The sequence below is a fragment of the Pipra filicauda genome, unplaced genomic scaffold (assembly GCF_003945595.2).
Source record: "Pipra filicauda isolate LSUMZ 115617 unplaced genomic scaffold, ASM394559v2 scaffold261_size1826302_pilon, whole genome shotgun sequence".
Taxonomy (NCBI): domain Eukaryota; kingdom Metazoa; phylum Chordata; class Aves; order Passeriformes; family Pipridae; genus Pipra; species Pipra filicauda.
Window position 1 is genome coordinate 536,596 of NW_024104378.1, and position 14,185 is coordinate 550,780.

At 42.1% G+C, this 14,185-nt stretch overlaps 1 protein-coding gene across 5 annotated transcripts in view; it reads right to left on the minus strand.

The window, feature by feature from the left end:
* Positions 1–14,185, minus strand: part of GALNS (galactosamine (N-acetyl)-6-sulfatase) — a 44,032-nt gene that overhangs the window by 28,822 nt on the left and 1,025 nt on the right. For 3 of the 5 annotated variants that reach the window (XM_027719756.2, XM_039382220.1, XM_039382221.1), the window contains exons 2-9: positions 11,955–12,078; positions 10,701–10,775; positions 9,572–9,674; positions 7,220–7,363; positions 6,258–6,324; positions 6,027–6,154; positions 5,147–5,286; positions 3,867–3,970 (exon numbers count right to left, since the gene is read on the minus strand). In XM_027719756.2, coding sequence (XP_027575557.1) covers positions 3,867–3,970; positions 5,147–5,286; positions 6,027–6,154; positions 6,258–6,324; positions 7,220–7,363; positions 9,572–9,674; positions 10,701–10,775; positions 11,955–12,078 — 885 coding nt within the window. Of the gene's footprint in view, positions 1–3,866; positions 3,971–5,146; positions 5,287–6,026; positions 6,155–6,257; positions 6,325–7,219; positions 7,364–7,580; positions 7,748–9,571; positions 9,675–10,700; positions 10,776–11,954; positions 12,079–14,185 lie in introns of those variants that run through there. The other 2 variants (XM_027719757.2, XM_039382222.1) reach the window with 2 other exon arrangements.

Here is a 14,185-nt window from a genome sequence, read left to right on the forward strand (position 1 = left end):
TATCCCCTAATTTATACAGCGCGTGGGGACAATCCTGTGGGGCCACCATGGTCTCCTTGTCCTGGCCCTTATTAACCAGCACCAGATGTAGATGACTCTCTTTAATCATCCAATTACATTTCTGGTCTCAGACAACATTTTTTCCGTGAAGCAGAGAAAACTTCTTAAGGAAATTAAATGCCCATGCCACAGCCACTTGGATTTATCTGTGCTCTGCAGCACCACATTGAAGAAGGGAAAAGGAAAAAAAAAAAGGTTAATATTTATATAAAACTTTGAAGTATTTTCAGAGAAAAAAAAATAAAAAAAACCCCATTTTTCTCCTGTCAACAGTGCTCTTTCATTCTAGTTGCCTTTCCCATTTATTTATTTATTTATTTAAAAGAAAAGAAAAAGAAAAATCCAGAGAGGGCAACAGCCCAGAGAAAATAAATAATATATAAAAATGAAGGAGATCAGATATTGCTCGTATCAGTGAGGAACAGCTGGTATTACGGATGTAAAAACGGATTTTTTCCCCCCTCTTTCCCCCCCTTCTTTTTAATAAACTCTCAGTATACACATAACGTCTTTAAGAAAATGAAATCCTTTTGCTGTGGGCCACGTTGCTGGAAGAAATAGTCCCCAGTGCTGTTATCAGAGCTTTCAAGCTTTAACTCTGAATCAAAGGCGACAATTAATAAAGTCGCCCCCGCCAGGAATGGAAAGGAGGAAAGCTAAATATTTGAAACTGGGTGAACAAATGTCAGGGTGTTTTTAAATAAAATCCTTTTACAGTTATCACAGCGAGCAGACCTGATATCCCTGTCTAATTCAATTTCAATTTGCGCCCCATGGGAGATAGGGAAGAAAAGGTTGCAATGCTGTCTTTGGGTTGATATGTTCTTTTCTCCTTCAGGAAGCAGGCACGAGAGAGGAAGGGGAGGAGGGCGAGGGGAGAGAGGAGGAGGATTCAAATACCAACAGAATATGATTTTTTTTTTCCAGCTGGATCCTTCCAGAAGGCAGATGTGGTATGGGGAATGTTGAAATGCTGATTTGTTGTGAATTCACCTGGAAAACGTAGCCAAGGAGGAAACTGCAGAAAGGCTGTTTGTGTGTGAATAAATATTCCTGATGGGGGACCAGAATTCACTGAATGTTGATGCCAGGAGCAACATGCATTCCCGAGGCATCTTCCTCCTCCAAAAACCTACAAATCAGCCAACTGCACCAATTATCCCAACCTCTGTCCATATCCTGTCAGGTGCTCACAGGTTCACTTCTTTTGTTTAAATCAAAAGGTGCTCCTTTATCTAAGCACCCACATGCACTCTTTAATAAAAACAAAACCAATAAGATTATTAATAAACTGCCAGATAAAATCATGGAATGGTTTGGGTTGGAAGGGACCTCAAAGCCCATCTTGCTCCACCCCCTGCCACGGGCAGGGACACCTTCCACTATCCCAGGTTGCTCCAAGCCCCGTCCAACCTGGCCTTGGACACTTCCAGGGATGGGGCAACCACAGCTTCTCTGGCCAACCTGTGTCAGGGTTGGCCTCACACAGGGAGGCCACAGGGAAGAATTTCTTCCCAATATCCCATCTGACCACATAAAAAGTCCCTCTCCCTCCTTTATATAAGCCCCCTTAAGGCAGTGGAAGGCTACAATGAGGTCTTCCCAGAACCTTCCCATCAGTGGAATGAGCCTTCCACCCAGCAACTGGATTTCACTGGCCAGAGACATAAGCCCTCCTCTTCTGGCTCTAGTTGTTCCTGTTGAAATGACTCTTAGCCCTCTTCCTGCTCCTCAAAAGGTCCAGGGCTGGAAAGGAACAACCACTGTACAGGGAGCAAACCCAATGCAGGAAGGAGGAGTAGATCCAGCTTTGTGCTGAAGTTCATGTCTCTCTAGCTTTTGTTTCCTTCAACTCTTTGGAAAAGAAAGAGCAGTAAGAAACTTCGAAGGAGTTTTACCACATTTTGCCACTACTTGGGGTGCACAGGGCTTAGGCTGACGAGTTAAAACTCACAGTCAAGAGGATGTTGAAGCTACAGATTTTGCAGGACACGGGAAAGAAGCCAAAAATGTACTACCAAACATGTGTCTCTTCACTTTGTGAGTGAGAGAGGCACTTGTGGAGCAGTGAGTGCCATTGTGAGCTGTACCATACACAAGCAAAGCCAAACCTCTCACCTTTGGTCAGTGCTGCTGAGGGGACCAGGCTGGAGCCTCGATGGCAAGAACACAAGCAGAAAACACACATAAGTATCTATCACATATTTACTGAGCAGTAGCATCACACAGGGTTTAACTCTGTCCCCAGGGACAGGGACAGAGATCAGAACTGGCTTTGCAAGGACACAGAGTCCAAGAGGACACCTGGGAGCCCATGCACACACCTGGCAGGAAGCATCCTGAACTGGAGACTGGGATAATAAGGATTTAAAGCTAAGCACATGCTTAAAGGTGATGTCACATGGTGGAGGAGGGATTTGGGGTGCATCCCTGCCGCAGTGAGCTCCAGGCACACTCTCCAGATCACTCTCTCAGCCCACCCTGCAAACACCTCAACTCTGCCCAGCAATGCAGGAGTTCAACTCCCAGGAATTCAAGCAGCAGCTCCCAGCATGGCCTCAGGCAAGAAGCCATGCATCACCCCAGGCCACTAAGAACATTTGGAGCTTCCCCCCTGTGCCACATGCCAAAAACTACCTGTGAGAGGGGTCCCAGCCAGGCCCAGGCAGAAAAGAAGCAGGCATAAGGATCTCTCTACTCCTGTTCTTAATTATCCTCAGAGTTACTACAATGGAAAGAATTTTTAAATGTGGGTATTTTCTTGTCCCCATTTATAATGCATGTTTACTTTTAGCACATTATTTAGTTTGGACCCAGAAAACCAAACAGTCAGCTGCAGTTTCATGTTCTCCTTTGCTAGCCCAGGGCTGTTGTACTTGGCTTGCAAAGGCGTTATGGAAATGTTTAAATTTAAACAAAAAGACTGTTTTCATTTCAAATTAGAAAAATAATAAACCATCTTTAGTAGGTTTAGTGAACTCTTTGCAAATGATGAAACCAAACTATACCCCTGCCTCAGCTGCAGATCTGAGCTGCCTGTTGGTCCCTCTTAAATGTAAACAATAAATTATCATTATCCTGACTCAATTAAACCCCCCCAAATGGAATGCAACTTAGAAAAATGTTTTATTTATGAATAGTTTGCAGGCTTAAGCACGGTGGCCAGTTAATGAAGTATCACTTTCTTCAGGGATGAGAGATGCTCACAAAGGGGAGGGAGCTGTGTTATTGCTGTGAACCCGGCCTGCAGCAGGATTGATTGCATCCTTCTGTAATGAGAGCTGGGACAAGAGGGGCTGGCAGTGCCACTGGAGGGTTGTTTTGAAGTGATCATATCTGCATTTGTGTACAGGCAGGGAAGTGCAATAATCTGGTGGCTAAACCTCCCTGAATGGAACTTTTATTAAACACCAAAGTGAGAGCTGTGAGGGTCAAATCATTGGTACCTCAGGGCATGGAGAACGTGAGTAACGCACTCCTGCTCTGGAATAGGACACTCATTAGCAATGTGTCTTTATACTCCAATTTTTTCAAACACATGAAAAATATTGTGGTCTGAAAGAGTAAAGGGTTTAAATAGAGCAGGAAAACAAGCCCAGACCCTGGTTGGGTGTTGATCACAGACACTGTAGATGCAAATTTGCACTAATAACAAAAATGGCACCGTTTTCTGGGGCAGCATCAACTCCTTATTTACATAAACATCCGGACTGACACATTGGGCATGTTAAAAGTAAGAAGCAAAGCCCACTGAACTCAGGAAGTCCACCTAAGGCTGCTGAGAACCGTTCAAAGCAGATACTCACCCCTCCTGCAGGGATATGGCCAGGCCACCAAGCAATTGCCGGCTCTCTCATGCCACCCTCGAAGGTGGTTTGTTTGCCACACAGAAAAGGCCCATTGCTTCCTCCTAGACAGAGAAAAGAAGCCGTAACCCCCCACAGAATACCAGTATTCCAAATGGGACACTCAGCTAGGCTGGGTTTAAATGAATTTTCATTTCTGCATGAATGCTTCTTCAAATAACATGTCCAGAGTTGGTTTTTTGTTATTATTTTCTTGGGTTTTAGTAGTTTGGTTTTTTTTTTCAATATCCATTTGTGATGAAATTTTAGGACTCTCTTTTCAGCACAGGGAGAAAGTGACAGTTAAACACACCTTGCTATCAAAAACCAAACTAAAAAGCCAAAACCCAAACAAACAGGAAATAACTTGCTGGTTTTCCTTTCCTTTAAGGGTGTTAACTGCTGTCTGTAACTAAAGGAGATCTACCACTTTCAGGCAGAAACAGTATTTTTTCATAATGATTTTAAATTTTAAAATATCAGAGCAATATTAGATGAAGCTACAAGAGTGAGAAAAATAATCCCAAATTCCCTGGATGTTCACTCTTAGTGATGACAAGGGCTTTTCAGGAATATCTGGGGTTTTAACCCAACCTTGGAGCTCAACTTGCCAAGGAACAAACAGGGAGGTTTCATCACTGATTCCAGGTCACCCAAAGTCAAACACAGTGGTTGAGCTGAAATCAGAATTCAGGATACTCTCTGCTCTGTGGTCCAACAACCACAAGACATCCTGCCTCCAAATAGGAGAGAGTGGGTTAGAAAATCAATTTGCAATGATCTGTTTCAGAGAAACAACCACTTAAACAAAAGAAAAACTTGTGAAGTACCAAAAATAGTTTTTCTTCTTAATATTTTTCATGAGAGGTAAAGAATGAGGGACTCTTGAACTCTCTGTAATTACTCAGAAAGTTCAAATATGCATTTGGCAGAGCAGGAGTTAACACCCTGCTAAGTCAGTGGGCCTGGTGCTAAATTGCAAAATAGTCACTCCCTAAGTGGAAACACACACAGGTAATGGCAACATCAGGGCTGGGGAAAGTCCATTTAAACAGGGATATCCCCTCCAACAATGAGCAGAAGTAATGAACACAAGTTATTCTAAGCATAAATACTCTGAATTCTGAGGCTTCTCCCAACTGCATAAAGGAGAACCCCACGTACAGGTGTTTTTCCCCCTCAGACATGAAGATTTAATTGATTTCTCAACTCCAGCCCAGTTTTGTTCACCTCAGACTCACCTTGTTTGGGAGCTGAAATGAGAGCGGCCCCGTTATCCGAGGTGAAAAACACGAAGGTGTTCTCACTGATCCCCAGCTGCTGGAGGTGTCTCAGGATTTTTCCAATGCTATCATCAATTTCTCTCACAGCATCCCCATACCTGAGCCAAAAGGGCATGCAAAACATTAAAAGCAGCAAAAAATGCATTTAGTGGACTTAACTTATACCTGTGCTGCAGAAATCCTTCTCTTACGCATCAAGAATAAAGTTTTCAGCTGTCACTGCAAACCTTGCCTTTTACCTGCAGAGAACAACCTCTCTGGGGTATTAAGAGTCAGAATTTGTTCATGTGTGAGCCACTCGTGGACAGAGACCAGCAACTGGTATAAATTTAGCTACAAAATTTATAAATATAGGCAAACCTACTTTGCCATAAACTGGAAGATAATAACAGAGTATTGCCTCTTGGTTTGAAACTCTCAGTGCTCAAAGCTCACAGTGTCCACAGAGCTTTTTGCCTCCTCTAAATTGGATTTTTCTACTTGCTGGTCTGATTTACGGGCTTTTAAAACAGGCACTAATCATAAAACAGCCTTCTAAAAATCATCTGTGCCACATACAGCATTTCATTCCTCACACAACTGGTAAAGGAGCTTAAACTCCCCCCTCTCCCCCGTTTTGGTCACATGATCTTAATTTCAGATTAATGCAAAAATTATTAAAGAACAATCCAAGCAAAGTGCTACTAAATAATGCATTTCAGCACACACACACTACACTTTTGAGAAATGAGTTTTACACTTGGACCTAACAAACACTGCTTAGGTTTTCTGTTTCTGTGGCATGAAGTATTAAATAAAAAAACCCAATAAAACTAACATCCACAAAAGCAGGACTTACAGTCCTCTCTGACTGGTGCCCAGGAACTGTTTGGAGGCATAAACAGGAGCGTGGGTAGCATCAATTGCCCAGTACAAAAAGAAAGGCTGCTGGCTGGCCTGCTGCTTGCTAATAAAATCGAGAGCTTCCTGTAAACAACAAAAAAAATGAATTTATCCTCTACAATCTAAATCTCTCTGAAAAAAGAAGCATAAAGTCACCGTGGCTTAGAAACCAGGATTAAAATAGCACCTGCAGGTAGAGCTGAGTCAAGTTGGCTTCGCCCGTCTTCAGATCAATTTTGAAATCGTCGTAGTATCTTAAGATAAAATGAATCAGAGAGACAAAAAATCAATCCTAAGGAATATACAACATAAAAAGGATTTTTTTCCCTTTATTTGCTTTGTAAGTAGGTGACAAATAAGTCACAGCTGCTATACGGCAAACTCACTTCAGATATTAAAAATATGTCACCATAACTTTTCTTACAGGAGAAAGCAGTGACATTGAACCAAACTGTGACAGCTCGAACCAAATTAATGATGACTTCAAGTTTTTGGACAAACCTGAGGGACTGGCCTTTTACTGTTAAGCTGTTGGAATAGGGGCAATATGATTAAAGATCTCGTGCTCCATCATAGAGAGCTGTTTGAAATGTGAGTAGAATTGTGAGAAGTACACAACAACTTCCAGTGAGACAGAGAAATCCTGGAAGCAGAACAGGAGAATAACAGCAGAGAAATAAGACGATACCAGGGTCAAAAATGAATGGACAAGAAGGGCAGGGACTGCAGACTTGGAACATGGAATGGTGTTATGCAAACAGGCAAAATGTTATTCCAAACAGGAAAAGAAGGAACAAAGAGGTCTTTCAGTACAGAATGGAACCAGCTTCCAAGAGCAGTGGAATGAAATCATCACAGGAAGCTTTTAGGGTGCAAGGGGATGAGCAAACAGCTCTGGGAGGGCAGCACTCAGGAGCAGCCACATCCCTACATGGTCCACATGCAACTTGGTACTCAGAGCTTTATCAGTCATAGAATCATGGAATCAAAGAATGGTTTGTGTTGGAAGGAACCTTAAAGCCCATCCATTTCCAAACTCCTGTCATGGGCAGGGTCACCTTTCACTAGACCAGGTTGCTCCAAGCCCCATCCAACCTGGCCTCAGGGGGAGCCCAGAAAATAACATCCCCAGGCAAGGAGCTGAATTACCTGCCAATCATTTCCCAGTCCCTATACACAGGGATGTTGGGGAGCTCTCTGTTATCATAAGGTCCAAAATGGCAGTTTGGGGAACCAAACCATTCGTCAAACCCGTGTTTCAAGGGGTGGAACTGAGGCCGGTGCCCCAAGTGCCTGGAAACAAAAGCAACAAACGAGTTAAAATTCTGCTGCAAAGAAGCAAGTAATAATCTCATCAGAATGGCATGCAAGGAAACAATCTTTAAGAAGAAAGAACTTTAAGCATTTCAATCAAATAAATTACTCCAGAGCAGTGTCTTGATCTGTCTCACACTTGTTGAAAGCACATCCATGTGGACTCACCCCAATGCTTACATATATTCCATTTTACCTACTGTCCAATCTTTGTTTCTCTTTATTTCCTTCCATTGGTGTCTTCTCTCATGCTGTCTGATGATCAGCACTGAGGGACTACACTGCCCAAAACCACTGCAGAGATGCACATAATGTTTTACTCAAGGATTCTGATCTATGACAAGTCATTTTTATACTCCTGAGCTGTAAAAACAAAAGGCAAAGCTCATGAAATGCACCATTTTATCTGCATGCCCTTTATGGAGTATTCATGCTGCCAAAATGGTACAAAGAGACCTGAATGTAAATGAAATGAGTTTTTTTATGTGCACATGTGGACATAAAACACATTTAGCTACTCCTTATGACAGCTCCTCTCTACTGTGCAGCTTGAAAATTCTCCATCCTTAACTTCGAGATGAAGCTCCTCTCTAATCTCCAATTTTTGTACTGAAAATTCTACATTTCCTTCATTCATACCATCTTGAAGACATAGAATGCCTACCCTCTCTGCCACTAAAGGGAATCTTTGCATCTTAATGCTTATTTAATCATTCCAGCTTCCACTCAGAATCCTACATCTGCATCCTGTCCACTTTGTGCCAAAACCCTCTGCACCTTCTAAACATAAAGGGCATAAAATGCACTCCCTGAAGTAAAACAATCCACGGAGTTACTGTGGGCTATTCCAAACTAAGTTATAATAGGAAATAATCATCATTCCAACTCTGATCATGGCTTGGTGATGTAACTATCACTGCAAGTCCAATCTGCAGGATTCCATCCTTTCCTCATTTATAGACATGAGAATACAAAGCTCTTCCTGGCTGTTTCTACAACAGGTGAGATGAAAAAACATCTTATTCTAAGAAAGTCCTAAGAGAACTTACAGAGATATTAAAGAATGACTGTGATGCAGATTATTCTCTCCCTTTCACAACACAAAAAACAGAAACAGATTTAATGAAACACAACAAATTCTGAAATGGTCATGGAAAATATTTGACTTGCAAACTTATAATTAAACCATGGAACTTCATTTAATTATAGGACACTCTGAAAAGTTTTTAGAAGGGATGATGAAACAGTATAAAAATCTCCTGCTGGAAAACTTAAAAATCTCTACAAGCCTTAAAATTCTCTGTGTGACCAGGATGAGACTCCAATTTTAACTACTGTACATTGCACGTCTTTACACCTTTCTAGGGAGCAGGAGATGTGCACAAATGCCAGAGCCCGTTGTTGTTCAGCATCAAGCCCAGTCCTGTCCAGGACAACATTTTTTGGATGCACAATAGTGCACTGCACATTCCCACTTAGTCATATCCGTGCTAACAGCTGCAGGTCCTCCCAGATTTGCCTTTTCCCAAATAACTGGAACCAATCTGTATTTGCCTTGTTTATTCCTTTTCCCTGGGTGTATGAATTTACATTTATTAGCACTGAACTGCATCTTATTGCATCCAGCCCACTGAGCCGATTCTTCACGGCCACTCTCCTGCCTGGATTTGTGGTGATAAATAATTCACTGTCTTAGGGTGGTTTGCTTTCTTCCCAATTCCAGCAGGTGAATCCGACCACAATTCAGACTCGCTCTTTCCTAACTTGTTAATGAAACTGTTAAATAAATTGTATCCCATTACTTTCCACCAGAATTCAGTTTATCCACAAAAAAATAGCAAGAGTCAAGGATAAAAAGCATGTGGGTGCTCGAGCAAATTCCAAATAAAATCTTGGTGGCTTTTGATTAAATTAAGTGGTGTGAGACATGGATGAAAGCACAGTTAAAGAGTTTATAAATATATATATACACATAAAAACCCCTTCAACTCTTCATATGAAGATGTAATGGCAACACTCAACTCAGAAATTGATCCCAGCAGGGGGGAAGATCCACCACAGATTCCAAAGTTGGACATTTAAACTTCAAAACAGGGTTTTTTTTCCTGTAATTCAGTTTTTTCTGCTGTTCCTCCCCAACACACACAAACTGAAATCTCAAAGCAAGAGCTCTTCAAGTACATTTACCATTTGCCAATGATCTTATTGATGTACCCAGCTTTCTTCAGGAGCTCTGGAAGCAGTAATTCAGAATCTTGGATTCCTCCTACTATATCCTGTGGTGTGTATGCTGTGGAAAACAAATAAAAAACAGCTTTCTGACTCTTAAAAATATTAGAGCAAACAGTAAATGGTACTTAACATTAATAGCAGTGTTATTGGGTCAGAAATAGGAATTAATTTAGAGTCCCAGCAATGTCACTCCTTGGAAGTCCTCAAAAAACCCCAAATTGATCCAGAGAGATCAAAGGGACATCTCTACCCACTTGTGCATCAGAGCAAATAATAAAGGGAGCTACCATAAAGGTGAGAGCCTTGAAAGGGAGAATCATAAAAAATCAGGTGCTTTAGGTGTTGTATTTATATTGTAAATTTGCTTTATGTTTTCTACAATGAAGGCATTCTTTTCCTAAATCAAATAACCAATAAATTTGCTCATAATACAAGAACCGAAAGAAATAAGTCTCTCTGAGCCCACAGTTCTCTGGCCTTTGTGAATCTCGGGTGTGACTTGGTGTTTGGTAGGAATCAGTCCTTGGCTGCTGATTCTGGCCCACACATGTCCCAGCACGTGGCATTTGTCACACTGGGACCAAAAAATCAACCCAGGGATCTTCCCTGGAATCACCACAGGCACGAGCCCTATAGAACTGCCAAGGTTAGAAATGGTTCAAAATGATGAAAAAAATCAGAAATTAAGAAACAGAAAAGGTTCAAAATGGTTAGAAAACTGGCTGCTGAATAAAACTGTGAGGAGCCTGTTCTTTCCTCTGGGTGTCAACACACACCCCATGTGACTTTTCCTTCACCAGACCCCAATTCCACTGCCTGGAGGAAATGTTTCTCAGCCAGCAGTAGCAAATGGATCAACCAGCCTTGTTTATGCCTCTTAATTCGAGGAGGTTTTTCTGCTTGATGAGGAGGAAGCAATAAATTTCACGCTTATTACCAGCAGTTAACAGGGTAATCTTTCCGTGCCACTCTGGAGGATCCATAGGGGAAGATCCCCGAGCCAAGCCTTTGTTCAAAGCTAAACTTCCTCCAAGGCACAGAGGGAAATCAGGAGAGGGAGGGAAATCAGGGATGAAGCTCCTACCATTCCTGGCATGTGCATTGGTGGTGTAAAAGCCATTCCTGACTGGGAGTCGGCCCGTCAGCAGCGCTGCCCTTGCTGCAAATAACAAAACCATTCATTTACATGCATTCTTTGCCTAATATTAACATTTTTGTATGAAGACTGAGGCTAGAACACTGACAGAAGTTTGTCAGCATCCTCTTGCCACAGTCAGCACTGAATCACTCGCATCAGAACTGGCAGCAACTCCCCTCTCCAGTGAACCAGGTTCTGACACACCATTTGAGTTATTCCAGGACAAATCCGAGTGAAATTTGGCCTCTTTATTAAATTATCCACTGCTGAAGAGTCATTATTTTGAATAGTCAATGTAGAAACACTTACATCTCAGTCATATATATATATAATATATTTAAGAAGAAATCATAGCACAAACTGATTAGATGCTCAAGGCTAAGTTTTCAAGCTTGACTGAACAAAAATCATGAAATATAAAAAGCTGCCCAGCTTTGACAGTAAAATCAAGTCCTGACTGCAGGGAACATTTAAACAGATGTTTAACTTAAGCATATTCAGTCCCATCATTGGACTTAGCAGGATTTCAGCATATTTTAAATGCCTTTTCTGAGCAGGGATGTCATCAACACACTGCCAAGTGATATCCTAAATGAAAGCCCAAATAAAAAGCCCCTGGTCCTCATTTTTGTTTCAGTTATTGGCAGCTAATCAGGTTTGAAGGAAATAAAGGAAAAAAAGAAACCACCTCACAGAAAAAAAGAATAAGGATAAAAATATCTGTGTCTCCCAGACCCAAACGTTCCTTTTATCTCTCGTCCCTGTCTCAAGAATCTCCAAGTCACCAGGGTCAAAAATGGGACACAACCTGCTGCCTTTCTTCACCATAGCCAACAGAATCAGACAAAATATGTTCAGCAACAGTTTAGATTCTGTTTTGTTTATCCCAAAACAAGAAAGATTAAAAAATGCAATGACTGGGGCTGGATTACTGAACTGTAACAGTTTAAAAATTCTTTAACTGGGCTGATGTGATCATTACACCAGTGCTTTGCATGAACTAGGTTCATTTGCATGACTGTAGGTTTTCCAATCAAAACATAAATAAAAAGGGAGCAAAAGGCAAGATCAAAGCAGCAAACCCAAACTCTGGCCTGAGGGTTTGGTTGTGAGTTCATGTCAGAGCCTGGCGAACACCCCAAACTTCCCAAAATAAGATGTTTCTTGTGCTTACGTGGTTTAAAACTCCAGTTTACTTACAGGGAGAGCACAAGGGGTTGGCAGTATAAAAATCCAGGAACAGCATCCCTTCTGCAGCCATCTGGTCCAGGTTAGGAGTTTCCTTAGAAGGCTCTCCAAAAGCCCCTAAATCCCCCCAACCCATCTGTAAAAAGAGCACACCAAAAGATGTTAAAGTCCTTTGCCACAACCAGAATGTTTCTGAGCCCACATAACATATCCCTTAATTTATAAATTTTTACAGTGCTCATCTCCCTACTCAGTGCTTTCCAAATATGATAGAAAGGATCTTTCCCAACCCCGTGAAACAGGGAACTCTTGCACTTTTCCCTGGTGGATGGGAAACTGAGGCACACATGAGATTAAATGACTTACTAACAGGTACTAAACCACTTGTAAGATCCCCATTGCCTTCACTGTTACTCAAAGGCCTGAAGCACATACAGAGCAGGGAGACAGAGGAAGTTACACAGGATATACTTGGTGTTGTACAACTGCCACAACCGACCCTTCAGTCGCTGCTTTGTGCTGGACCCAAGATTCCATTTCAGCCTCTGGATTATCCCTCGGTATATAAGGAACTAGAAACACAAGGAAAAGGTCTAAACTCAAAAGCAGCACTGCAGCAAAAACAAGGAAGTGTTTGTTTTAAAGCAAGAGAGAAACCTGCCAGAGGCATCACATGTCCCTCTGCTTATCTGTGGTTTCACCCTGTTCCTCCTCCTAATTCCGAGGGGTCACGCGCCAGGAGAACCATAAAATTCCCATCACGGTGTCTGTATTCTGCGCTGAAAACCATTACTGGGAAAAACACAAATACAGGCAGAAGGTTCTTGAAGGGAACAACTTAATGAGCCATTAGGCACCACAAGTGCCAGCGATTATATTTTGCTTTAAAAAGGCAACAGATTCCTTTAGCTCAGGTGTGCCTCAGGTGAGCAACAGACACAGAGGGCAGGATGTATGGAGATCTTTAGGAAATCATCATCTGGAAGATGACATGAAAATATTAGGAGAGAAGCAAACCAGGAAGATAGCAGCGACCTGAACGCCTTGGAAATGGATATATTTCCTTATCCATATGGCCAAGGGGGCAAAAGCGAAAACACTTTCAGCTGGAAACAAATCTGTGATTAATTTTGCTCTTTAATGATTTATTGCACTCTTTTTCCCACCCAGTTCAGAGAGCAAAAATTAGTGTAATTACTCCTCTTCTTGTTTAGTTTTTCAGGAGGCAAGTGTGGGTTTTTAAAATTTTTCCTGAAATGTGTTGGAGTTTCTTTGTCCATACTTGTAGATGCACCTTATTTGCTGCTACTACAACTCCATCCACCACAATTGCCACAATTCCTTGTGTAGGCTACAAAGCCAAGCTTTAACTTCAGGATGAGTCTATCTAGGTTTAAAAATCACCAAGACACCCATTTTGCAATATTTACTGTTGAATCCTTTCCCAAGGACTGTGAATTGCTCAAACATTATGAAAGGAAGAACAGACAAGATGATTAGATTTTTAGATAAGGTATTTCTTAATTTCAAATTCCAAAAAGTTTGAGTTAATAGCTCAGAGAAATCTTGTTTGTTTTCAGGACATCCACACACAAGGAATAAGGAGAGGTCACCGGGGGCAGTGAAGGAGAGGACAGGAATATGCTGAGTCTGGGCCTTCCTTTCATTTCTGCATCACTTTTTACACAAAATCTGGGAAGGACGCAAGAAAGACCAGACCACGGTGACTTTCAGAGCCAAACTTACTCAAATATTCCAGCTTATTTTACTCAAACTTTCCTAGATATCACACAGACTGTGCCTGAACCATGTGCTAGGGAGCTCTGACCATGAATCACAGCACAGGCCCCACTCCTGAGCTGTCCCACGGCTGGAATACGGCACAGATGGGGCACAGGGAGACCACAACACCTGGAAAGGATGATGTGTAGGCCTGGAAACTGTGACTAAGCGGGACTGTGCACATCAGGGAGAGCTCTGCTCCGTGAGAGTCAGTGAGACACTAGTGAGCACAGAAAGCAAAGAAATGCTCAAGACACACTCTGAAAACACAAGTCTGAAAAAACAAGCTGTGGCTGTCCCAGCCCTGGAAGTGGCCAAGGCCAGGCTGGATGGGGCTTGGAGCAACCATGTCTAGTGGAAGGTGTTCCTGCCCAAGGCAGGGGGTTGCAACAAGATGGTCCTGAAGGTCCTTTCCAACCGAAACCATTCCATGATTCTATGAAGAGCTCCCACCTTACCAC